Below are 27,844 nucleotides of genomic sequence, written 5' to 3' on the forward strand. Positions count from 1 at the left end.
TACCCATGCATAATTATGTAACATCATACACTTTACTTGGAAAACATTAGCTTACTAACTTATCTAGCTCTTTCAAATGTTTCATTATACAGTATTTTAAAAATCATATTCTTTAGTATCACCAACCAATCTCACCAAAAAGTCTTTAGGCACAAGAAAGGTTTCAAGCTCAGAGGCAGATCACATGTTTCAAAATTTTAATTTTCACTCAAAAGCCAGCATTTTATCATTGATAACAAATATTTTCAGTTGTTTTCCCTGAAGTGACAGGCTCACTTCACTCATTTGTGAAAAAGTGGTTCCATTTTGCTAAACATAATGCTTAAGAGACATGTACTGAGGAATTGAGATTTAATAATATTAATAATTTCTACTACTTCATCAAGGACACTTTAAAGGAAACTGGTACCAGATGCAGATGTTTTCAGAGGGGAATTCCATTTAACTTCTAGAAACTAGACGGTCCCATGGAATACAATCTTTGAGTAGAAATGCCTCTACTGTATCCCCATTAAGTATGATGTTAGCTTTCTTATTAAGGTATAACATATTTTATCATGTTAAGAAAACATCCACCCAATGATCTCATATGTAGAAAACTACAGATTTCACAAAAAAACTGTTAGAACTAAAAAATAAATGCAGCAAAGCAGTAGGATACAAAGTTGATACACAAAAATCAGTTGCATTTGTATATACTAACAACAAACAATCAAAAGGAAATTGAGAAAGCAATTACATTTACTATACCACAGAAAGAATAAAAGTCTTAGGAATTAATCAATAAGGTGAAAGATTTGCATAAAGAAAAGTATAATACATTGCTGAAAGATGTTAAAGAAGACATAAATAAACGGAAAGACACCCCATGTTCATGGATAGGAAGACAATACTGTTATCAGTACTACCCAAAGCAATCTACAGTTTCAATGCAATCCCTATCAAAATCACAGTATTTTTTGTAGAAATAAAAAAATCCATCCTAAAGTTCACATAGACTCTCAAGGGGCTCCAAATAGCCAAAACAGTCTTGAAAAAGAACAAGGCTTGGGGCTCACACTTTTTGATTTCAAAGCAATAATTAAAACAGTGTGGTACTGATATAACATATAAGCCAAAGGAACACAACACAGAGCCCAGAAATAAACCTTTGAATATATGGCCAAATGATTTTTGACAAGGATGCCAAAGCCATTCAATGGGAGAAATGAGTCTTTTAAACAACTGGTGCTGGGAAAACTAGATATTCACATGCGAAAAATGAAGCTGGACCTTACCTAACACCATATATAAAAATTAACTCAAAAAATGAATCAAAGACCTAAAGAACTAAAACGATAAAACTCTTAGGAGAAAATAAAAGTTTTACAACATTGGATTCAGCAATGATATCTTGAATATGACACCAAAGGCACAGGTAGCAAAAGAAAATTGGACCTCATGAAAAATTTTTAAATCTTGTGCATCAAAGGACATTATCAACAGAGGGAAAAGGCAATCTACAGAATGGGAGAAAATATTTGAAAATCATATATATCATAAGTGATTATTATCCAGAATATATAGAGAACATCTAAGTCTCAAAAACAAAAATAGTAACTCAATTCAAAAATGGGTAAAGCGCTTGAAAAGTCCTTTAAATTTCTCCAAAAATGATATACAAATGGCCAATAAGCACATGAAATGATGCTAATATCACTAATCATTAGGGAAATGCAAACTGAAACTACAATGACATACCACTTCACACCCATTAGGATGGCTACTATAAAAAAACAGAAAATAAAAATTGCTGGTTAGAATGTTGAGAAATTGGAACCCTGTGCACTGTTGGTAGGAATGCAAAATGGTGCAGTTGCTATGGAAAAACAACACTGTGGTTCCTCAAAAAATTAAAAATAGAATTACCACATGATCTAGCAATTCCACTTCAGGTATATACCCAGAATTGAAAACAGAGCTTATAAAAGATATTTGTACATCATGTTTATAGTAGCATTATTCACAATAGCTGAAACATGTAAGCAACCCAAGTAACCATCAACAGATGAATGAATAAACAAAATGTGGTAGATATATACAATGTAATATTATTGTGTCTTAAAAAGGACATTCTGATGTATGCTACAAAATAGATCAACCTTGAAAACATTATGTTAAGTGAAATATGCCAGTCACAAAAAAACAAATACTATATGATTCCACTTACATGAGGTACCTACAGTTGTTGAAATCAAAGACAACAAGTGGTTGCCAAGGGCTTAGGGGAGAATAAGCAGTTATTATTTAATGGGTATAGAGTTTCAGTTTTACAAGATGAAGAGTTATGGAGACGGATGGTAGGGATGGTTGCACAACAATGTGAATGTACTTAATACCACTGAGTCATACACTTAAAATGGTTAAGATGGTAAATATTACGTTACTTGTATTTTACCACAGTTAATAAAAAAAGAAAAAGTGTTCATCCATTCCTATTGCCTGTAGAGTTTATTTTTAAATAAGGAATGAGTGCTGAATTTTGTAGGAAGCCTTGTCAGTATTTACAGACATAATCATGAAATGAATGTTTTTTTTTTGGTCATTTTTTTCCCATGGTAATCCTTGTAAAACCATGTGAGTTTTAAAACTTTCTGCATACATTACCTTGATTAAAAATACTTAATGAAAGAAATAAACTTCTGGGATGTAAGTAAAATAGTACCTTAAGGGGAATTTATAGGCATCGATGTATGAATTAGAAAAGAAAAAAGCTAACACCCAATCTTTGGGCAAAATGAACCCAAGAATGTAAGGGGAATGATATAACAACAGAAATTAATGAAATGGAAAATCAATATAAAATAGAAATAACAAAAGCAAAATTGGTTCTTTATAAAGACAGTTCTTTATAGAACTGTCAAACCATTGATCAGGAATAGAAGACACAAATAATTGTAAGAAATGAAAAGGAAGATATAACTACAGACATTAAGAAGAGAATATCATGAACATTATGCCAAAATACTTGAAAATTCTTAATTTAAATTAGAAAACATAGTTTATCTCAAGGACTCAAGGGTAGCTAACATTTTTAAAATCCATAGATAAAAAAAAAATCCATAGATATAATTGTCACATTAGCAGAGTAAATAGAAAAATCCTATGATTATCTCAAAAGAACTCCAAAAAATCCAATATCTACATCTATTCATCATGATTATAAAACATAACAAAAAGCTCAATAACTTTTATCAAACTACAATTTGAAGAGTATTTACTTAACCTAATAAAGAGTATCTACCAGAAAATTACAGCACACATTGTAGTCAGTGGGTAAATATTACTAGCAGTCCCTTTACAATCTAGGATGAAACTGCACAATCCCTTTTATTTAAAATTGTACTGCCACAAAAACTTGAGTATAAATGTGCACTGAAGTTTTATTCATATAGCCAAATTTCCATCAACTGATGAGTAGAAAAACAAACTGAAGGACATCCATGGAAAGGCATACAACACAGCAATAAAAAGAAGCACACTACTGACAGATGCAAAATCATGAAGCTTGAAACAAAATACTGCACTGCACAACAAACACAAAGCACAAGAGTACACAGGATGGGGTTCTACTTACACGAAATTTTAGAACTGGTAAAACAAATCTATCCTTACTGAAAGAATACTAGTGGTTCTCTGGGACCTGATGGAAGAAAATGGATTACAAAATGTTACAAGGGAACATTCTGGGGTGATGAATATGCTGACTGTGGTGGTGGTTACATGGAACTGTATGCTTAAAATGGGTGCAATTTATTGTATATAAGTAGACTTTAATATAGTTGATTTTTTAAACATTGTACTGCAAGTTCTAGTCAACCATACAAGAAAAAGAAAAAGAAAAAAGAAATGAGAATTGCAAAAGGAATAAAAATCATTATTGACAGATAACTCGACAGGAAAAAATGCAGAAAAATTTACTATAATTTTAAAATTTAATATAGAGATTAGCAAAGGTCCTAATTAAATTCAGAAAAATCACCTTTAAAAATCTTAAGTCAGAGTAACATCCAAAATTATACATTATGTAAGAAAAAATCTAGCAAAAATGTGCAGGTTCACTGGAGAAAACCCTAACTTTATCAAAAGACATTTAAAAAACTACAGATAAAATATTCACAGATTGAAAAACTCACTATCACAAAGTTATCAATTTTTTCCAAAATGATGCATAAAACTGAAGAAATTCCAATAAAAAACCACAAAGCATTACATTTTTATTTTGCTTTGTTGGGGGAAGAGGGACTTGGCAGACTGATGCTCAAAGTCTACATGGGAACAAACTAAACACAAAACAAACAGAAGGAAGGAAATAAAAATTAAGTGGAAATCAGCAAAATAAAAAAACAAAAAGAATGTATTAAATAAATTATAACCTCATGATAGGAAAGGATTTAAGTAAAACACAAAACACAAAACCTACCATAAAGAGAAAGATTGCCAAAATAATTCTGCTCATTGAGACACCTCAAAAACAGTGAAAACATAGCACACAAAATAAAACAAGACCTGCTCCACATATCCCACAAAGGACTATATCAGGAATATATAAAGTCAATTTAATGAAGGACTACCAGCCCAACTGAAATATAGGCAAAAGGCAGTAACAGGCATTTTACCAAAGATGACACTCAAAAGCTAGAAGCATAAGAAAATAAAACTAAAACATAATATTGTATATAAATTAAATTTCAATAAAAAAAGAAAAGAAAGCTATGTCACACCCACTAAATTGATAAAAAAATGAAGTCTTGACATTACAAAGTATTATCAGGTATGGAGCAACAGTTGTTTTTACACAGCTGGTGGGAGTATGAACTGTTACAACTACTTTAGAGAAGATTGCCATTATCTTAAATTTTAGGATGATACAACAATTCTACTCTTTGGTATATACCCAGGATAATTCACACATAATTACATCAGGAGACATGTATATGATTATTTGTATGGCTTATATTTTAAAATTTGAAGATAACCTAAATGTGCATCAGTAGTAAAATGACTAATTATAACATATTCACAGAATGAAATGTTACATAAGAGTAAAAAATGAATGAATGACAGTGGCATGCATCTACATGAATAAATCTTAGAAGCATTCTGTTGAGTGAAAATAACAAGTCATCAATAGAGTACAATACTGTTTAAATAAAATTCATACACAAGCGAAACTAGCACACATTTGTTAAATCTACAAGGAAACAAAAGAGGAAAATAAAAACACAAAAGATAGTAACAAGCCCAGAGATGAAAGGAGGTCCATGGAGTCCCATGTATTTATCTATGAATGTATGAAATATTTTATAATTTTTTAGTGGGGGAGGAAAAAGAAAAAGATTTCTAGAGAAAGCCCTATGAGAAAATGGAAAAAGCCCAATGTCTTCATGCCAGCTTCTAAAGACGTTTGAAAAAAAAAGAGAAATGTGCAAAATTCTAATTTTACCTTTTTATTTTCATGACTTTTTTTCAGTATCCAAAACCTAATAAGAAAAAAAAATCAATCATTTTTATGCATTAATATCTCAGGTACATTTTAATAGTCTCATAATTTTCTAATGATTCCAATAATATTCATTCTAGTAAACATCTAATAATGTTTACTCTAAGAGGAACTGAAAAATTACTTACATGTATCATTTTTTCCATATATATTTCATATTAATAAATGACAAAATATTGGTATGACTTCTAATTCCAGGGAAACCCTTCATATTTTATAACCTAAAAATATCCAGAAATAAACACCCTTTGACTTTCTAATATTTGTATAAGCTCAAGGGAACTTGTGTCACAAGATGGTATGATTTGCTTTTAAAAGAATCTTTTATTTTCACCTATATGAGAACTGAGTTCAATTACCTTTTCTCATACATTGAAATAATATTTGAAGAAAACTTTGAAATAACAACTTCAGTATCCTTTGATGTAACTCTTAAAATATTTATCAACCAGTGACCCTGAATTTTTCCTTCTAAGGGTGTAACAGTGGTACAATTTCTCCTATTTGCTTTTTTTCCCTCTGGTTATTTTAGCTACTAAGGTTGCTAACTACATTGAAGGTTTAAAGAACATTCCGATTTATGCCAGCCATAAGTATAAATTTTCCATTAAGCTACAAGGTAAAATAAACAAATGAATATCATTTTTTAAACTGAAATAAATTCTTAGGTCACCAGTCTTAATATTTCTCATATACTAACTCATGAGGCATTCTCCTTACAGAATAGTACATTTTCAAATTCTCACCCTTAGTTCAAACACATTCTTTAAAAAGAAAAACAAAAATTTAAATTATACTTACTTTAGCCAAGAGTTCTTGTGTTTCAGCAGTCAGTGGAGCATGTGAAAATTTGCAATATTCTCCCTGGTAACATTTTGCTCCTGTATGATAAAACTTGCAAGGATATTCATGTAACCCCAAATGTTAAGGAAGAGAACAATTTTAATCCAACTAAAATAATGTTACTAATTTAGTGACTCTATTTTCCTAACAAAGGCCTTTTCTACTAGTAGAAACATTGAGTTCTCTATTTAAAATATGAGATGAAAAATTATTTATTGGGTCACATGAAAAAAATCTAATTTTAGTAAGATTACATAAATCAAGTTTTATTACAGTACAGGACACTTTTTTTCCTTCATATTCATTCTACAATAGACTACAGGTATACCTCACGGATAAAAGAAAGGGATGTGTATCTCCACAGATGCTGAAAAAGCATTTGACAAAATTCAACATCCATTCATGATAAAAACTCTCAACAAAATGGGTACAGAGGGCAAGTACCTCAACAAAATAAAGGCCATATATGACAAACCCACAGCCAACATCATACTTAACAGCAAGGAGCTGAAAGCTTTTCCTTTAAGATCGGGAACAAGACAAGGATGCCCACTCTTCCCACTGTTATTCAACATAGTTCTGGAAGTCCTAGCCACGGCAATCAGACAAAACAAAGAAATAAAAGCCATCCAGATTGGTAAGGAAGAAGTCAAACTGTCCCTGTTTGCAGATGACATGATATTCTACATAAAAATACCCTAAATAATCCACTTCAAAACTACTACAACTAATATGTGAATTCAGCAAAGTTGTGGGATACAAAATTAATACACAGAAATCTGTTGCATTCCTATACACTAACAATGAACTAGCAGAAAGAGAAATCAGGAAAACAATTCCACTTACAAGTGCATCAAATAGAATAAAATACCTAGGAATAAACCTCACCAAGGAAGTGAAAGATCTATACCCTGAAAACTATGGGACACTCCTAAGAGAAATTAAAGAGGACACTAATAAATGGAAATTCATTCCATGCTCTTGGCTAGGAAGAATTAATATTGCCAAAATGGCCATCCTACCTAAAGCAATCTACAGATTCAATGCAATCCCTAACAAAATACCTACAGCATTCTTCAGTGAACTAGAGCAAACAGTTCTAAAAATTATATGGAATGACAAAAGACCCTGAATAGCCAAAGCAGGTGGAATTCCGCTCCCTGACTTCAAGTTCTACTACAAAGCCACAGTGATCAAGACAATTTGGTACTGGCACAAGAACAGACCCAAAGACCAGTGGAACAGAATAGAGAGTCCAGATATAAACTCAAGCATATATGGTCAATTAATATATGATAAAGGAGCCATGGATATACAATGGGGAAATGACAGCCTCTTTAACAGCTGGTGTTGGCAAAACTGAACAGCTACATGTAAGAGAATGAAACTGGATTATTGTCTAACCCCATAAACAAAAGTAAACTCAAAATGGATTAAAGACCTGAATGTAAGTCATGAAACCATAAAACTCTTAGAAAAAAACATAGGCAAAAATCTCTTGGACATAAACATGAGCAACTTCTCCATGAACATATCTTCCTGAGCAAAGGAAACAAAAGCAAAAATGAACAACTGGGACTACATAAAACTGACACCACCAATAGACACCAGCAAAGGACACCACCAGTAGAACAAAAAGGCATCCTACAGTATGGGAGAATATATTCATAAATGACAGATCCAATAAAGGGTTGACATCCAAAATATATAAAGAGCTCATGCACCTCAACAAAGGAAAAGCAAATAAGCCAATTAAAAAATGGGCAGAGGAACTGAACAGTTCTCCAAAGAAGAAATTCAGGTGGCCAACAGATACATGAAAAGATGCTCCATATCGCTAGTCATCAGAGAAATGCAAATTGAAACCACAATGAGATATCACCTCACACCAGTAAGGATCGCCACCATCTAAAAGACAAACAACAAATGTTGGCAAGGATGTAGAGAAAGGGGAACCCTCCTACACTGCTGGTGGACATGTAAATTAGTTCAACCATTGTGGAAAGCAGTATGGAGATTCCTCAAAATACTGAAAATAGAAATACCATCTGACCCAGGAATTCCACTCCTAGGAATTTACCCTAAGAATGCAGCAGCCCAGTTTGAAAAAGACAGATGCACCCCTATGTTTATCACAGCACTATTTACAATAGCCAAGAAATGGAAGCAACCTAAGTGTCCATCAGTAGATGAATGCATAAAGAAGACGTGGTACATATACACAATGGAATATTATTCAGCCATAAGAAGAAAACAGATCCTACCATTTGCAACATGGATGGAGCTAGAGGGTATTATGCTCAGTGAAATAAGCCAGGCAGAGAAAGACAAGTATCAAATCATTTCACCTATCTGTGGAGTATAAGAACAAAGAAAAAACTGAAGGAACAAAACAGCAGCAGACTCATAGAACCCAAGAATGAACTAACAGTCACCAAGGGGAAAGGGACTGGGGAGGGTGGGTGGGGAGGGAGGCATAAGGGGGAAAATGGGCTATTACGATTAGCACATATAATGTACAGGGGGGGTGACATGGGAAAGGCAGTATATGCAGAGAAGACAATTCTATAGCATCTTACTACCCTGGTGGACAGTGACTGTAATGGGGTATGTGGGGGGGACTTGATAATGGGGGGAGTCTAGTAACCATAATGTTGTGCAAGTAATTGTACATTAATGATATCAAAAGAAAATAAATAAATAAATAAATAATAAAAAAAGAAAGGGATGTGTATTTTAAATACCTGGAGAAATGTGATTCTTTTTAAAGCATTCTTTTGGGGTGGGGCAATTAAAGAAAATGACAATGATATGTACTACAAATTTATATCTTTCATATATTAGGTTTGTTTAAAAGAGTTTCAGTTTATACAACTTCAATACTGTTTTCTAGGAAAAAAGCTTCAAGTTAGAATTTATGATTCCTTCTATTGAAGGACTGAAGGAATATAGCTTTTGTGGTAACCAAAGGTACTATATTACCCTAAAATATTTGTTTCACTACATATTTGTACCATTTGCACTTAAGAGTTAGGGTTATTCTTCAAATTCCTCAACTTTTAAACAGTACAGAATATACAGAAAACTATATTTCATATAGTTTAGAAACATAAACCACTTCATGTATGTTAACTTGTGATACTCCTTACAGCTTCTGCATACCAAGTTATGCAATTCTTGCCTCTTTTTATGAAGTAGCTTATATGAATACAGAAAAATTCCCTCTTTTCTTTCCTGGAAAAAAGTTCTTTGTAGAATTTTATCACTTCGATACTGAATTGGGCTTGGATAATGTAATTTTGCTATAGCTAAAATACTGGTTTCATTCAGAATTTTACAGATTTTAAATGTTCATGTAAATATTTATGAAGAGTAAAGTTACCATCTCTTGTAATAAAGGATATTATGCAAATACAGGCAGTTTTCACCTCTGGTACAATATCCTTGTACATAAAATTTACACATTTCCTTCTTCTTCTCTATCTCTGCATCATGATCAAATTTACACTGGTCTCCCTGGGCCAAAAGAAGGAACAAGAAAAAGCCATTATTTTTCATAGTTACATCATTATAATTCCTACTAAACTTCAATATAAAATGAGGAGTCTTAGAACAGTACAGTCTAATTCTTAACAAGTTATCTTTAACCACAGTATATATATCTACTTAAAATCTTAAGTCCTAAACGAATGATTTTTAGAAAATTATCTTTCTTAAACATAAAAGAATATTTCCATAAAATTTTCTAATTGAATGTTTTCCAGCAGGAAACAGTTTTTAAAATGTATAGATATGCTTTTAGAGTGTCCATTGGAAATAGGAGCTGGTTTTAGTAATTTTTGCTACACCTTACATTTTAGTTTATCTTTGCTTACACATTTTTATACCTTAATACATTTTCTTTCGAGAAAATATTTACAAATTTGCTTTCCGTTGCGTTCCACTGTGTGTTGGTTGATGAATCCCTGACTCATTCTCACATGCTGCTTCTCTTTAGGTTTACCATCCTTTGAAAACAAAAACAAAAAGGAAATGTGAGAAACAGAAAATTAAGTATTTTATTTCATTGCACAAATCATTTTAAACCTTTAAAAAATTACAAAAGCCTTCATGTGTAAGATTTAGACTTCCGTACACAAGGTGAAAAAAAATGTTTGCCAGTGTCAACAGCATTCCATCATTGAACACTAGTGTTGTTTGAGTATTATACTTTGCCCTTACTTCTAAAAAATGAAAATATATTAAAAAATGAAAGTGCTACTACTCGTGATAAAAAATAAAGTCCAAGAACAGACTCTTTAGAACAATGAGGACAAAACTGGAAATCATAAGACACCACCTTTAATTTCAATGAAATGGTCACTAGGTGTGAGCTAGGTATACTGACCAGCTCAAATTAAGAAACATAACTAGAAATAGACCCTTAAAGATGGCAATAAAGCCATGAACACAAAACAAGAATTTTTTAGCTCTTTAGAAACATAAACCACTTCATGCATGTTAACTTGTGATACTCCTTACAGCTTCTGCATACCAAGTTTCCAAACAGTTTTAGGAATTCATTATGGAATTTTTAGGAAAGCAGGGAGCTGACTACATTTATGTGATCTGCTTCACAATAATGTCAAATTTCCACTTAGAACCACCAAAATTATGTTTTAGAAATACATGTCAGTTGAAGTCTTTGGTTTTATTTTGTTATGTTATTCAATTCTAACATATATATTTGTAATTTTTTCCTCAAGTAGAAGGACTGTCAGCTTTGGCTGAATAATCATTTGAGTTGATGTAAACCAAATGACAGGGAATACTGACTGGGATCAGGAAACAAAGTTCCAGCCCCAGCCTGGCCCTTTGTTACCATAGGCAGTTACCTGAACCCTAAGGCTTCAGATTCTTCATTTATAAAATATAGAGAGAGGCAAGATTTTATATAAATAAGTTTGAATCTAAAGTATTTGGTTTTTCTAATATTTTGCCACCTCTAACACTTGTCTCCTGGACAAAGCCTAACAAAAACGGCTGCCATTCAGTTAAGAAGCCCTCAGAGAATCAGAGTCCAGAGAGGTTACTTACTGTCCTATCCCGATGACATCTGCAGACCAAGGTAGAGGAACACAAAGCAAAATCAAAATACCAAGAGGGCAGGGGGTTTTTGGTAAGGCCAATGCTCAGGATTATTCATTTTTAATTTCCAGAGAGAGTTAAGAACCAATAGACCATGGACTGCAACAGTGGAGACTCTAAGACTCTGTGGCCTTTGAAATGTCCTCATGGCTCTTTTGTCTTCCCCCAGCTGCCCCACCAGTTTTTCCAGAGTCACTGACAGTACAAAACTCAAAATCAAAGGCTCGTGTGCACTTATTCTTCAGGGGCCCAACACAAAGGCTTCAAATGGCTGCTGGCAGCTCAGGGAAGGCAGCAGCCATGTGAGGAGGAGGAATGTGGCGAGCCCAGTGATGTAAGAGACTCTCACCATTAGAGAACCCTCATTCTGTGGCTTGTATGGAAGTGTCCTACATGCATATATTCTTACCTGTTCCTGTGAGCCACTGTGCTTCAGTGAAGCATTTGATCCTTTGTCTCCAGTGCCAGGCCATTTTCTTTTCATTTTCTTCTGTTTACCATTCTTATGAACAGCTTTAAGATTTTTTTTTTTTCGTTTAACAGCTAAAAACAAGAAATTTATTTTTAAGATGATATAAAAGTACAATAGCAGTTTACTCTTAAGAAGTGTATTCTATAATAATCCAGGAAAAGTTCTCCAGTAAAAAATTGGTAAGATGCTGATCTACCTTTCTAGAAGCTCTGGGATTAAGAGACCAAAAAAAAGAATCAATATGTTCTGGATCCCCAATTCATTCTTTGTGAAAATATAAGGTATTCGCAGGAAAATCAAGATAATTAATGAAATCAATCTTCCCAGCCACAGCCAGATCCTTTTAAACTGTTCAGAGTATGATGGATATAATTAGGAATTGCTACAGCTCTAAAATAGTAAAAGCTTCAAGTATTTAAAATGAACTTATATATTACTATCACATTTTTCACTGAAAATATTTTATACCAATTAATAGTTTTTATAGACTCATTTTAAACAGAAAATAAAGGGGAAAAATAAAGGTAAAATCAGAGGAATAAGGATTTGATTTACAACTGTCATTTGTCCACATACTTACGGCTAAATTACATTTTAGTAATCAAAAAGAATACACTTCTGAGTTTAGTCTGACATACTACCACCCTACATTAAGTCAATTCCTCTTTAGTTTCACAGCAATATAACAAGCATATATTGTCCTTCACACATGTGGCAGCCAGGGATTTAGTATTCTCCCTTTCACCACTGTCAGGGCCCTTGATAACCCTCCTGTATTCTCAGAAACTCCTGCAAATGGAGCATCTGTGCACTAGGTGCCCAGGTTGTGGCAGGTAGTCTCAGCCCATGCAAGCTCAAGCCTGGGGTAAAGATCCAAGAATACCATGATCTTTAGATAAACTTGAAATGATAAAATAATTTGACCCTCACCTTTCTGGGTATCCTTCACTCCCTCTTTTTTCATAGATTCTTCAGGAAATGGTAAGGATTGAGCAGCATTTGCCATTTCCTTAGCTTGCATATACTGTTGAAGCTCTTTAGCAAAATTATCTTCTGGTTCCTGATTGTAGACATCATTATCACTATATACATCATAGTCCTTACTTCTTGATTTTCTATGTGTCAAATTCTTCGATGATGTAGAGTTTCTGAAGTGCCTACACTAAGAATAAATTTATTTTCAATTTTAAAAACGTACCATGATTTAAAACAATCTGATTATAACAAAGAAACAAAGACTGACCATGCATTGATCGTTGTTGAGGTTGGATGATGAGTACATGGGGGTTCATCACTATTCTTTCCACTCTTACATATCTGAAATTTCCCAGAATTAAAAAAAAAAAAAAAGGCCAGAAAGAACTATCCATGCTTAAAGATAATATGAGGGAAGATTCTGATTTTGCACACTGTGTGTACTTTACTGAGTTCAAAGGCTAAATCCTCAAATAGGTGAAGGGGATAAAGTTAAAAATAAATAAATAAATAAATAAATAAATAAATAAATAAATAAATAAATAAATAAATAAATAAAAGACTAACCCCCCAAATGAATTATTTGATAAAAAGGAATTATAATAAAACCACAATGATATCACCTCACACCAGTTGGGATGGCCAACACCAAAAAGACTAGGAACACCAAATGTTGGCAAGGAGGTGGAGAAAGGGGAACTCTCCTACACTACTGGTGGGAATATAAACTAGTTCAAACACTGTAGAAAGCAATATGGAGGTTCCTCAAAAACCTAAAAATAGAAATACCATTTGACCTAGGAATTCTACTCCTTGGAATTTACCCAAAGAAAACAACTTCTCAGATTCAAAAAGACATATGCACTCCTATGTTTACTGCAGCACTATTTACAATAGCCAAGATATGGAAGCTACCTAAGTGACCATCAGTAGATGAACGGATAAATAAGATGTGGTACATATACACAATGGAATACTATTCAGCCAAGAAAACAAATCCTACCATTTGCAACAACATGGATGGAGCTGGAGGATTTTATGCTCAGTGAAATAAGCCAGGCAGAGAAAGACAAGTACCAAATGATTTCCCTCATTTGTGGAGCATAACAACAAAGCAAAACTGAAGAACAAAACAGCAGTAGAGTCACAGACTCCAAGAAGGCATAGGTGGTTACAAAAGGGGAGGGGTGAGGGAGGGCAGGTGGGGAGGAAGGGAGAAGGGGATTGTGGGGCATCATTATTAGTGCACATGGTGTGTGTGGGGTCATGGGGAAGACAGTGGAGCACAGAGAAGATAAGTAAGGACTCTGTGGCATCTTACCACACTGATGGACAGTGACTGCAATGGGGCATGGGTGGGGGACTCGATAGTAAGGGTGAATGTAGTAACCACATTGTTTTTCTTGTGAAACCTTTATAAGAGTGCATATCAATGATACCTTAGTAAAAAAAAAAAAAAGGAATTACAGTATTATAGTTCACATTTTATTTCTTCCTTTGCATCAATTATACTTTTAAATTTTAATTAAAAGACTCATCATTTCATAAAAGAGCAAGTAAACTCTAATGGCCCTAGTGAAAATCCACTATACCAAGATACATCACAGCAGCCCAAGCCTACTCGTTTTCCTGTAACTCACAGCATTAGTAGCAGCAATGATGAAAGGAAGAAAGAACTGACCAGTTCTCTGTAATCAAGTTAACTTACTTTCAGAAATCATTTTTTAACTCTTGTTTGGAGCTTCCCCACGGCAACAGCAACACACACTGAAAAGGAACCAGGTGTGGCAGCTGACCCTGTAGCAGCCTGAGGTGAGGACAGTGGACAGCTTAAAGCACTTGATGATAAGGAGGACTAGTTACACAGACATCTCTACTTGATGACATGGATGTCAAGATACAATTTACAATAGCCTCATCAAACACCTAGCAATAAATTTAACAAAACGTTTGTACCATGTAAGATATCTACGAAGATAATTATAAAACATTGTTGAGAGAAATTAAAGAGGACCTAAAGATCAGACAATTCAATATTCTAAAGATGTCAGTTCTTCCCCAAATGATCTACAGATTCAATGCATTCCCAGTGAAAATCCTATTAGGATTTTCTGTGGAACTTGACAAACTGATTGTAAAATTTACATGGAAATGCAAAGGGCTAAGAACAGACAAGACACTTGAAGAAGAAACACAAGGTGAGAGGATTTGCTTACCAGATACCAAACTCATTATAAAGCTGCAGTAATTAACACAGTGAGATCTTGGGGGGAAGGGGTGGACAAATAAACCAGTGAAAAAGAACAGCCCAAAAACACGCCCACCCAAACATGAACATTTGATTTTTGACAGTGGTGATACTGCAGACTGATTTTCTCCCGGTGGATGATGCTGAGTGATCAAGTATATTAACAATAGCAATAATAAATCTGCGCTCCCACCTCACTGCACTGTGTACAGAAAAATCATTCCAGCTGACTATAAACTTCAATGTGAAAGGCAAGACTATAAAGTTTTAGAAGACACTGCAGGAAAATTTATTTATTACTTCAGAATATTTAAATAAAATATGAAGCATTAACTATAAAGGAAAAGACTGGTAAGTTTGTATATATTAAAATCATAAACTTTTTATCAAAAAAAGCCATTGAGTTATATGCAATGCATAACCCATAAAGAAAGGAATCCCTTCTTATGTTCAGAACAAAAAACTACAAAGCAAGAAAACTGGACACTCACACACAAAAATGAAAAAAAAAAAAGACAAAAAGACTTGAATAAGCACCAAAAAAGGGGGGGAGAAGGGGAATTCAAATGGACAGAACTGGAAAGATGCTCCTTCTCAACAGTAATTGAGAAAATGCAAACTAAATTACAATGAGATACCTCACGAGATGGCAAACCATAAGAACGGTAGTAATATCAAGTGTGGAGTAGTAGAAAGTACTCTCATGCTGCTTCTGCGAACAAAAATCAGAAGAACCACTTTGGAATATAGTTTGGCAATATCGTAGAGGCAAAGACGCTGATAATAAGAGCACGCAGTTTCACCCCTTGTTAAATGTGTGGCAGGATACAAGGTTAAGAATGTAGTAGCATTGCCCATAACCTCCAAAAATGGGTATCAGACCAACAACAGAACATGGTATATTCAAATAATGGAATACTACAGAGCTAAGAAACTGAGCAAAGTATACATTACAATATCTATGACTCCTTTCAGTATAAAGTTGAGAAAAAAAAAAGACAGAAAAAACATAACTTTTCTATTTTTGTTAAGTGCAAAACAGGCAAGAAAAAAACATGTTCTTAAGGATGAGAGCATTAGTAATAAAACTGTAAAGAAGTACTGGAAGTGACTGATCTGCAAGTTAGGACTGTAGTTCTCTCTAGGGGAAAACAAGGGGATCTGACTTAGAAAGGAGGCATCACTCATGTGTACAGCGCTCTTCCCTGACTTGAAAAGTGTTTACCTGGGTGTTCTCTTTTTAGTTAGCCACGATACTAAACATTTATTCTTTACCCACTTGTGAGTAAGGAGCCTGGGCTGGAGCAAGCCCACTGAGGAATAATCTAGGTGACCACGTCTCAGAGTACTGTTTCCTGGAAGCTACTTAACATAATCATAGAATGTTGTATCTGCCTATCTCCTATATGGGGTTATATGTGGACTGAGGAACTTATAGTGGGCCTGTGTGACTAAAATAGCATGAAAAGCGTGGAAAATCCAAGCTGCAGTTTCTCAGCATCAGCCTCGGCCCTTGCCCATAGCAGCCACACTCCCCAAAAGGCCCAAGAAGTAATATACTCGGTAGGCTGAGGCTTCCTGAGATGAATGTGTAGCTCCTCTACATTTTCTGTCCTGTATTCCTTTATAGGGTCAAGTATATGGGTATCATATTAAAGTCTATTTGTATCTTCTCAGTCTTATTACCAATTCGCACCCACTCTTTTAGAGTGTTAAAATTTGCAAAACAAAACAAAACAAAACAAAAGTTCATAAAGGGAAAAGAGGCAAGAAAGAAGCAAAATAAGATCACATACAAAGGAAAGCCCATCAGGCTATCATCAGACTTCTCAGCAGAAACCTTATAGGCCAGAAGGGAGTGGCATGATGTATTTAATGCAATGAAGCAGAAGGGCCTGGAACCAAGATTACTTTACCCTGTAAGATTATCATTTAAATTTGAAGGACGGATTAAACAATTTCCAGATAAGCAAAAGCTAAGAGAATTTACCTCCCACAAACCATCTCTACAGTCTATTTTGGAAGGACTGCTATAGATGGAAGTATTCCTAAGGTTTAATAACTGTCACCAGAGATAATAAAACCACAGTAAAGAAAGTAGAACACCTAATCACTAAGCAAATGCAAAATTAAATTAACTATCTGCAAAGTCAATCAAGGAATAGACAAAGAATACAGAATATGATACCTAATATATAAAGAATGGAGGAGGAAAAAAAAGGAGGAGAAAAAGAGAAGAACCTTTAGATTGTGTTTGTAACAGCATATTAAGTGAGTTAAGTTAGACTCTCAGACAGAAAGAAGTTAACCTTGAACCTTTGGTAACCACAAATCTAAAGCCTGCAATGGCAATAAGTACATACCTATTGATAATCACCCTAAATGTAAATGGTCTGAATGGACCAATCAAAAGACACAGAGTCACTGAATGGATAAAAAATCAAGACCCATCTATATGCTGCCTACAAGAGACTCACTTTAAACCCAAAGACATACACAGACTAAAAGTGAAGGGATGGAAAAAGATATTTCATAGAACTAACAAAGAGAAATAAGTAGCAGTTGCAGTACTTGTATCAGACAAAATAGACTTCAAAACAAAGATAGCAACAAGAGACAAAGAAGGACATTACATAAGGATAAAGGGGTCAATCCAACAAGAAGATATAACCATTATAAATATCTATGCTCCCAACACAGGAGCACATATATATGTGAAACAAATACTAACAGAATTAAAAGGGGAAATAGAAAGCAATGCATTCATTCTATGGGACTTCAACACTACACTCACTTCAAAGGACAGTTCAACCAGACAGAAAATAAGTAAGGAGACAGAGGTACTGAACAACACATTAGAACAGATGGACCTAACAGACATCTACAGAACTCTATACCCAAAACCAACAGATTACACATTCTTCTCAAGTGCACATGGGACATTTTCAAGAACAGATTATATGCTAGGCCACAAAACGAGTCTCAGTAAATTCAAAAAGACTGAAATTGTACCAACCAGTTTCTCAGACCACAAAGGTATGAAACTAGAAATAAATTATGCAAAGAAAATGATATATCCCACAAACACATGGAGACTTCACAACATGCTCCTAAATAACCAATGGATCATTGACCAAATAAAAACAGAGATCAAGCAATATATGGAGACAAATGACAACAATAATTCAATACCGCAAAATCTGTGGGATGCAGCCAAGTCTGTGCTAAGAGGAAAGTATATTGCAATACAGGCCTACCTCAAGAGAGAAGAACAATCCCATATAAGCAGTCTAAACTCCCAATTAATGAAACTAGAAAAAGAACAACAAATGAGGCCCAAAGTCAGTAGAAGGAGGGCCATAATAAAGATTAGAGCAGAAATAAATAAAATTGAGAAGAATAAAACAATAGAAAGAATCAATGAAAGCAAGAGCTAGTTCTCCAAGAAAATAAACAAAATAGATAAACCCCTAGCCAGACTTACCAAGAAAAAAAGAGAGTCTACACACATGAACAGAATCAGAAAAGAGAGTGGAAAAATCACTACGGACACCACAGAAATACAAAGAATTATTAGAGAATACTATGAAAAATTATATGCTAACAAACTGGATAACCTAGAAGAAATGGACAACTATCTAGAAAAATACAACCTTCCAAGGCTGTCCAAGGAAGAAACAGAAAATCTGAACACACCAATTACCAGCAATGAAATTGAACTGGTAATCAAAAACCTGCCTAAGAACAAAACTCCTAAATCAGATGGCTTCAGGCTGAATTTTATCAAACATATAGTGAAGACCTAATACCAACCCTCCTTAAAAGTTTTGCAAAAAATAGAAGAGGTGGGAATGCTTCCAAACTCATTCTATGAAGCCAGCATTACTCTACTACCAAAACCAGGCAAAGACACCACAAAAAAAGAAAATTACAGACCAATATCCCTGATGAACATAGATGCAAAAATACTCAACAAAATATTAGCAAACCAAATTCAAAAATACATCAAAAAGATCATGACAAAGTAGGATCTATTTCAGGGATGCAAGGATGGTACAACATTCGAAAATCCATCAACATCATCCACCACATCAACAAAAAGAGGGACGAAAACCACATAATCATCTCCATAGATGCTGAAAAAGCATTTGACAAAATTCAACATCCTTTCATGATAAAAACTCTCATCAAATTGGGTAGAGAGAGCAAGTACTTCAACATACTATAGGCCATATATGACAAACCCACAGCCACCATCATACTTAACAGCAAGAAGCTGAAAGCTTTACTTTTAAGATCAGGAACAAGACAGGGATGCCCACTCTCCCCACTTTTATTCAACATAGTACTGGAGGTCCTAGCCACAGCAATCAGACAACACAAACAAATAAAAGGCATCCAGATTGGCAAGGAAGAAATTAACTGTCCCTGTTTGCAGATGACATGATATCGTACATAAAAACCCTAAAGAATCCACTCCCAAACTACTAGAACTAATATATGAATTCAGCAAAGTTGCAGGATACAAAATTAATACACAGAAATCTGTTGCATCCTATACACTAATGATGAACTAGCAGAAAGAGAAATCAGGAAAACAATTCCATTCACAATTCATCAAAAAGAATAAAATACCTAGGAATAAACCTAACCAAGGAACTGAAAGATCTATACCCTGTAAACTATGGGGCACTCCTAAGAGAAATTAAAGAGGACACTAATAAATGAAAATTCATCCCATGCTCTTGGCTAGGAGGAATTAATATTGTGAAAATGGCTATCCTGCCTAAAGCAATCTACAGATTCAATGCAATCCCTATCAAAATACCTATTGCATTCTTCAATGAACTAGAGCAAACAGTTTTAAAATTCATATGGAATGACAAAAGACTCTGAATAGCCAAAGCAATCACGAGAAGGAAGAATAAAGCAGGCGAAATTACGCTCCCTGACTTCAAGCTCTACTACAAAGCCACAGTAATCAAGACAATTTGGCACTGGCACACGAACAGACCCATAGACCAATGGAACAGACTAGAGAGACCATATATAAACCCAACCATATATGGTCAATTAATATATGATAAAGGAGCCATGAACACACAATGGGGAAATGACAGCCTCTTTAACATCTGGTGTTGGCAAAACTGGACAGCTACACGCAAGAGAATGAAACTGGATTATTGTTTAACCCTATACATAAAAGTAAACTCGAAATGTATTAAAGACTTGAATATAAGTCATGAAACCATAAAACTGTTAGAAGACAACATAGGCAAACATCTCCTTCATATAAGCATGAGCAGCTTCTTCCTGAATGCATCTCCTCGAGAAAGGGAAACAAAAGCATAAACAAACTGATGGGTCTACATCAAACTAAAAAGTTTCTGTACGGCAAAGGACATCATCAACAAAACAAAAAGGCATCCTACAGTATGAGAGAATATATTTGTAAATGACATATCTGACAAGGGGTTAACATCCAAAATATATAAAGAACTTACATGCCTCAACACCCAAAAAGCAAATAACCCGATTAACAAATGGGCAGAGGATATGAAGAGACAGTTCTCCAAAGAAGAAATTCAGATGGCCAACAGACACATGAAAAGATGCTCCACATCACTAATCATCAGGGAAGTGCAAATAAAAACCACAATGAGATATCATCTCACACCAGTAAGGATGGCCAGCATCGAAAAGACTAAGAACAACAAATCCTGGTGAGGATGTGGAGAAAGGGGAACCCTCCTACACTGCTGGTGGGAATGTAAGCTAGTTCAACCATTGTGGAAAGCAAGAAACTAAAAATAGAAAAGCATTTGACCCCGGAATCCCACTCCTGGGAATTTACCCAAAGAATACAACTTCTCAGATTCAAAAAGACATGCACCCCTATGTTTATCTCAGCACTTTTTACAATAACCAAGATATGGAAGCAACCTAAGTGTCCACCAGTAGATGAATGGATAAAGAAGAGGTGGTACATATACACAATAGAATACTATTCAGCCATAAGAAAGAAACAAATCCTATCATTTGCAACAACATGGATGGAGCTAGAGCACATTACGCTCAATGAAATAAGCCAGGCAGAGAAAGACAAATGCCAAATGATTTCCCTCATATGTGGAGTATAACAATGAAGCAAAACTGAAGGAACAAAATGGCAGCAGACTCAGAGACTGCAAGAATGAACTAGTGGTTACCAAAGGGGAGGGGGTTGGGAGGGCAGGTGGAGAGGGAGGTAGAAGGGATTGAGGGGTATTATGTTTAGTACACATGGTGTGGGGGATCACAGGGACAACAGTGTAGCACAGAGAAGGCACATAGTTGATCTGTGGCATCTTACTGCACTGATGGGCAGTGACTACATTGGGGTGTGGGTGGGGACTTGATAATATGGGTAAATGTAGTAACCACATTTTTTCATGTGAAACCTTCATAAGAGTGTATGTCAATCATATCTTAATAAAAAATTTTTTTAAAAAAAGAAAGAAGCAGGTACTGACTGGGATTGACTGTGTCTTCCCAAAATTCTTGCGTTGAAGTCCTAACCTCCAGTAGTACCTCAGGATGTGACCTTACTTGGAAAGATGGCCATTATATGTGTAATTAGTTAAGATGAGGTCTCTAGGGTGGGCTCTAATCCAATATGACTAGTGTTCTTATAAAAAAGGGAAGCTGACACACAGATACATGGGTGCACATGAGAAGCACACCATTTAAACATGAAAGGAAAGACTGAGATGATGCTTCTGGAAACTCAGCCAAGGAACACCAAACATTGCCAGCAAACTAGCAGAAGCTTGGGGAGAGGCAAGAACAGAGCCTTCCTCACAGCTCTCAGAAGGAACCAACCCTGCTAACACCTTGATGGCGTGGACTTCTAGTCTCAAGAATTGTGAGACAACCATTTCTTTTTAAGTCACTTAGTTTGTGGTGCTTTGTTACAGCAGTCCTAGCAAACAAATATGAGCTTAAAGCTCTAAATCATAAAGGTTAGCTAAGTTAGCAAATCAAAACCTTTAAAACTTTTTATCTAAATGGAAACAGTTTATAGCCCATTTTAGGAACAGGGGAAACCAAAATAAAGGCAATACACTAAAAACAGTTCATGTAAAATGACAAAATTCTTGAATCATAAATTTTTTGAAAAGTGTAACCAAGCTCCCATGATATAGGTAACTGCATCACAAATGCTGACTAAAATGAGACAAAAAGGATCCCTGATAAATTTCTCACAACCATTCCTGTTTGTTTTTCAGTATACCAACTTAATCTTACTTTTTTGGGAATTTGCTCACACTCCAGTTTTACTTCCCATTTTATTTTCTCTTCTTGTGTTTCTTCAACTTCTGTATCATCTATTTCATCATCGATTCTGTAGCAAAAATATTAAATAACACAAGAGGGTTTTTTTCAACCTGAAAAGGGTTCATACCACAGCATTAAAATTCACTGCTTTGGCCTGTCCTCAACTTGTATTTTAAGAAATTCCAAATTCAAACTACTCCAAACACTCCAGGGAAATAATGTGTAAAATTTTGATGATCAGTAAATGTCAACATATGTTTATGAGTAAACTGTAAAGCTGAAATTTTAGATTACATAACCTTAATGTTCAAGATTAGCAGCTATATAAATCATCCATCCATTACATTTTTCCATTCATTCAACAAATACTCAGTATCCACCATACACCAGGCCCTGGACCTTAAATCCTGACCAATGACTTAACGACAGTGAAAGACCTTGTTCCTGGCCTCTGAGGACTTTGTATCTGCTTAGAAGAAAGAAAGAAGGCAATTTCAATATGGTGTTATAAGTGTAGGTGCATACACGAGGAACACTTAACCTAGATTTGGGGGCCAGAGGTTTTCTGAACCTAAAAAATATATAAGAGTTAGCAAACAAAGAGGAATGTAAGGGAGAAGAGCATTTCAGGTAGAATGCAGGGTGCCTTCCAAGGTCAGGAGAGAGTCAAACTTATACTCAAGTGGGAAGTTGAAAATGAAAAGTTGTTTTCAGACATGAGGACTGAGAAGTTGAGTATGAGATACTGAGAAAATCACTTGAGGATATTCCAGTAAAACTAAAAATGAACCCAAGAGAGATGAAGATGGAAAATAAGAAAGTGAACAAAGAAGCCAATACAATTGATCGGTAAATCTAAATAATGACTGATGCCATAGCTACAGGGGGCTGAAGGCAATTGTGTCTCAGCAAACAGTTACTACTGAATAAAAGCTTAAGACATGAGTTACATGCCAGATAAAGGTAAGGACTAGACCTTGTGTACATTCTTGTAAGAACATGTCACAAATAGGAAGCACTGGTAGGCCAAGAATGTTAACAGTGGCTTTGTGCTTCTTTCAAAGTTACAGGAGTTCAGGCTTCACAGCTTTATTCGATTCAACAGTTTACCACTGATGTGTCCCTAGACAAGAGTTTCCAAGCTACATCTGTTAGATAAAGTACCAAGTTGTGAGCCTTCTATGAAAGCCACCATTACAAGAACCAATAACCTGAATACAGTTAACCTTCAAATAACAGGTTTGAACTGCTTGGGTCCATTTATACATGGACTTTTTCCAATAAACATAATGGAAAATTTTTGGAGATTTGCAATTATTTGAAAAATAATTCTCTGGCTTACTTTATCATAAGAATACAGTACATAATACATATACAACATATGTGTTAACTGACTGTTTATGTTATCACTAAGGCTTCCTATAAACAGCAGGTTGTCAAAATAACAGTCAAATGTTATACATGAATTTTCAACTGCACAGGGATCAGCAGCCCTTATCCCTGAGTAGTTCAAGGGTCAACTGTACTGTGAACCTTCATTGCTCTAGTTTTCAGTAATGAATAATCTTACGGAATAGGAGACAACCTCTCCAAAGGCAAAGCAACAATGACTAAAACAGCAATAACAGCAGCAGCTAAAACTTATGCACCTAAAACTTCATGCATATTACACATATCACAACAACCCTATGACATACATAAACTTAAAAAGCCTGTTTTACAGATGAGAAAACTGAGCTATGGAAAGCTTATGTAACTTGCCACAGACCTCGTAAATGGTTGAGCGGAGATCTGAAACTAAGGTAGAACCAACTTCCTATTCAATGTATCTGCCTAGATAGTTACTAGACATGATCTTAAAATACCCAAAACTGAACTCTTGATCTAATCCTGCTATCTTAAACAGACATTCCACCCTTCTGTTGAAACTGACCAAAACCCTTGATGCTGACTTTGACTCTCTCCTATCTCTCATCCAATGTGTGAGGAAATTGTTTATCTTTAAATATATCCATATTTGATCACTTCTTGCCACTAATACTATGATTCAAGCTGCTCTTGCCCCCATATTCATTCCACTCTCAACACAACCAGAATGACCCTGCTACAATGTCACTCTCTTCTGAAAACCCACCAGTAAGAGTCTCTTATCTCATTCAGGATAAAAGCCAAAGTCTTTATTATACCACCTACAAGTCCCTACATGATATTCCTCCTTCTACCCCATCCCCAATACCTCTCAAGTCCTACTTCTCTCTACATCATACTACTCTTACTCCACCCCAGTTGTTACATTGACCACTTTGCTCCCTCCATCCAATGACACCAATCTCACTCTTCCTCCAGACCTTTATAGGGAACATTCTCCCAACGAGTTATCAACTCCCTCACCTTCTTCAGGTCCCTACTCACATATTACTTACCAATGTTATTAGGGAGGCTTTCCTTTACTATCTTCTTTAAAATACCTATACCCACCCTACTATCCCATCCTCCCTTCTTATCCCTCTAAACTGCTGTCACTTTCTCCATGGCATTTATCATCATCTAAATATACTATATGCTTATGTATTGTCTGTGTGCCAAGAATATAAATCTCATGAGTAAGAGGATTTTTCTGTTGTTTATTTACTGCCAAATCCGCAGGGCCTAAAAGAAATGTCTTGTACATAGCAGGCGCTCAATAAATGAGAAGTCCCATCATAAAATTAGCAGGAAAAAAAACCCAGAAACCATAAAACACTGGTTCATTCGACTGCATTTAAAACAAACAAACCATCTTTACAGACTGAAAATAATCCCATAGGCAAAGTCAAAAAAGACCACACATTGGAAGTAAAATATTTGCAGGCTAGAGATCCTAAAATTGTAGAGAAAGACCAACAAAGAGAAAAATGGGCAAATAATATGAACAAGGAAGTTCATGATGCTCACCATACTTCAATACCTTCTCCACCTAACATTCTGGCAAAATTCCAAGTATCTTTTACATAGTTCAGGAAGTTTTTGTGAATGGACTCTCTGTCCAACCACTTTCAAATAGATAGCTGCTACTGGTTTTTACTAGGTGGCTACTGTCCTTTTTGTGATGATTCACTTTATTTTATGTATTTTAACATTTATTCATTGGTTTCCCTTGTTTTTCTTTGTACATTTTATTACCTGCAAGTAAGTAATGTCTTTTTCTCTTTTTCAATATGTATAGGTCAAATTTTATTTTAGTCATTTTTATTAGAAGCATGGTAATGAAATCACAGGTCCTGGAGTAAGATTGTCTAGGTAATTTAATCCTAGTTTTGCCACTTCCACTGTGTAATCTTGGCAAGTTATCCTCTCTGTGCTTCAATTTTCTCATCTGCAAAAATGAGGATATATTCTTCTTAAGGTTGTTGTGAGGATTAAAAGATATTTCACGTAAAGCATTAGTAAAGCTCTTGATGGTAGAAAACATTTACCTGCATTAAAGTAATAGTTTCAATAAAGGTATCTGAGGCAGATGTGAATGATTTCAGAGGCCAAACCAACCAGAATAAGAGACATACCGAGGATTAGAGAAATAGAAGAACACAGGATGTGTGTCCAGTTTCGGCTTAGGGAATGTGGGGAAAACGTGTTTAGAAGAGAACATGGTTTTTAGCACTTCAAACTTACAGGGGAAGAAGAGTGAATGGTTATCTGGGTGTAAATTAACTCTTACTACACACGTCTCCGAGATCAGTAAGCCAGCTCCATTGCGATCTAAAGGAAATTGGCTATCAGACGGTGTTGGCCGCTTTATTACGGCCTTTAAGATGTTAGGACGCAAATCAGTAGACTACAGGCAGAGTATTCGCTCCCTTCACCGCTTCATGAACTCCAGGTTTCGTCTTTCTACAAAAAGGAGCCCAGCGTTGTGTCAGTGAGAGATGACAAGTGATCTCTGTCCTCCAGGAGCTCATGGCCCGGGGAAGTGCAAGCGCTACGGGAATTTGAGAACGAAAGCGGGCTCCCAGCGGCCCGCGAAAGCCGGCAGCCTGGAGCCCCCGCCAGCTCTGCCGCCGGGCGGCGCGCTCCCCTCATCCAGGCGGCCGGACCCGCGGCCCCTGTAGCACGGACCCCAAGTGCTCCCGGCAGGACCTCGCGACGCCCCCCAGGCGGCCTCCAGAGGGACCGGAGGGTGGATCCGGTCAGGCCCCTACGTTCAGGGCAGGAAAAGATAGGAATCACCTTTCGTCAGAGTCCGCGGCTGCTGTTTTGCCGAGGGCCGGGTTGGGGGGCTTGGAAAACAGATTCTCGAAATCCATCTCCCTCTGAAGAGATAGCAGCTTTCCGATGTCACGCCGGCGTGAGGAGGAGGTGATCCAGGAGGGCCTCTCGCCCCGCGCATGCGCCGCCCCGCCCCGCCCGGCGCATGCGTGCGAGCGCGCTCTTCTCCCCACCACCCAATCGAGGCTCTGCGCAGGCGCTGGTGTGGTCGTTCTCTTTTCTGTGAATGTTCCATCTGTTGTATCAGGTGTTCAGTAGGCTTTGTGAACTTAGTCCTTGGGATTCTCATTTCTTTCACTGTAGTTCAAACCGTTCCATCGAAGTCACAGTTTTTCCAAGGAATGGTAGTAATACCGAACACTCATTTGAGCACTCGCTCTATGCAGGCACCGTTTCACATTTCTGTTTACCTAATCCTCACAACAGCCCTTTAAGCGAGGTACTACTACCTTTCACATTTTTCAGATGGCTAAACTAAGGTGTGGACAGCTTGTGTGACTTATAGAATGTTTATAATATAATGAGATTAAAATAAACAAATTCAAGGCAAAAAAGGTCCATTAAGAGTACCAAATGCTAAGAGAAATTGGTGAGGGGAGTTAAAGGGTAAAAACAAAAAAAATAAGTTAACAAATTAGAGATAATTTGTTTAAATGCTCAGGCTTTAGGAGTGGGGCCCTGGCATCAGTAGGTTTTTGGCTGCTATCCCACCAATGCTGAAACCCCCTGGGCTAAAGTTTTAGGCGGGCTTCAGAATGGTTAGAGCCAGATGTGTTCCAGCCCTGTGAGGCCTTGCTCTGTTCCTAGGTGCCCTGTTTTTCTCTCAGCTGGATGAGGATGGAGAGGCTTGCCCTGCTTTCCTCTCAGATATGCAGTAAGATTCTAAGAGAAGTGTTGAAAAAGCTTTGGAAGATGTCAAGCCCTGAATACATCTAAGAGATTTGTTACTTTTCCTTGTTCCAAGTCTCCCTACAGTGAGGCCTTGAAGTAGGGTTGCCAGATACCACAAATAAAAGTGAGGGAGACCCAGTTAAATTTTAATTTTAGCTAAATTACAAAAAAAACTTTAATTTTT

General features: G+C 35.9%; 1 protein-coding gene across 4 annotated transcripts in view; it reads right to left on the bottom strand.

Moving 5' to 3' along the window:
* The window catches only part of ZC3H8 (zinc finger CCCH-type containing 8), a 37,904-nt gene extending 10,998 nt beyond the window's left edge, over window positions 1-26,906 (bottom strand). For 3 of the 4 annotated variants that reach the window (XM_073240963.1, XM_073240971.1, XM_073240956.1), the window contains exons 1-9: window positions 26,731-26,906; window positions 22,495-22,591; window positions 12,915-13,146; window positions 11,922-12,055; window positions 10,273-10,392; window positions 9,788-9,901; window positions 6,344-6,451; window positions 5,486-5,522; window positions 3,617-3,682 (exon numbers count right to left, since the gene is read on the bottom strand). In XM_073240963.1, coding sequence (XP_073097064.1) covers window positions 5,496-5,522; window positions 6,344-6,451; window positions 9,788-9,901; window positions 10,273-10,392; window positions 11,922-12,055; window positions 12,915-13,146; window positions 22,495-22,591; window positions 26,731-26,807 — 909 coding nt within the window. In that variant the 5' untranslated portion in view covers window positions 26,808-26,906 and the 3' untranslated portion in view covers window positions 3,617-3,682; window positions 5,486-5,495. The remainder of the gene's footprint in view (window positions 1-3,616; window positions 3,683-5,485; window positions 5,523-6,343; window positions 6,452-9,787; window positions 9,902-10,272; window positions 10,393-11,921; window positions 12,056-12,914; window positions 13,147-22,494; window positions 22,592-26,730) is intronic. The other variant, XM_073240978.1, reaches the window with a different exon arrangement.
* Between the last annotated feature and the right edge of the window lie 938 nt (window positions 26,907-27,844).

The sequence above is a fragment of the Manis javanica genome, chromosome 1 (genome assembly GCF_040802235.1).
Source record: "Manis javanica isolate MJ-LG chromosome 1, MJ_LKY, whole genome shotgun sequence".
NCBI lineage: Eukaryota > Metazoa > Chordata > Mammalia > Pholidota > Manidae > Manis > Manis javanica.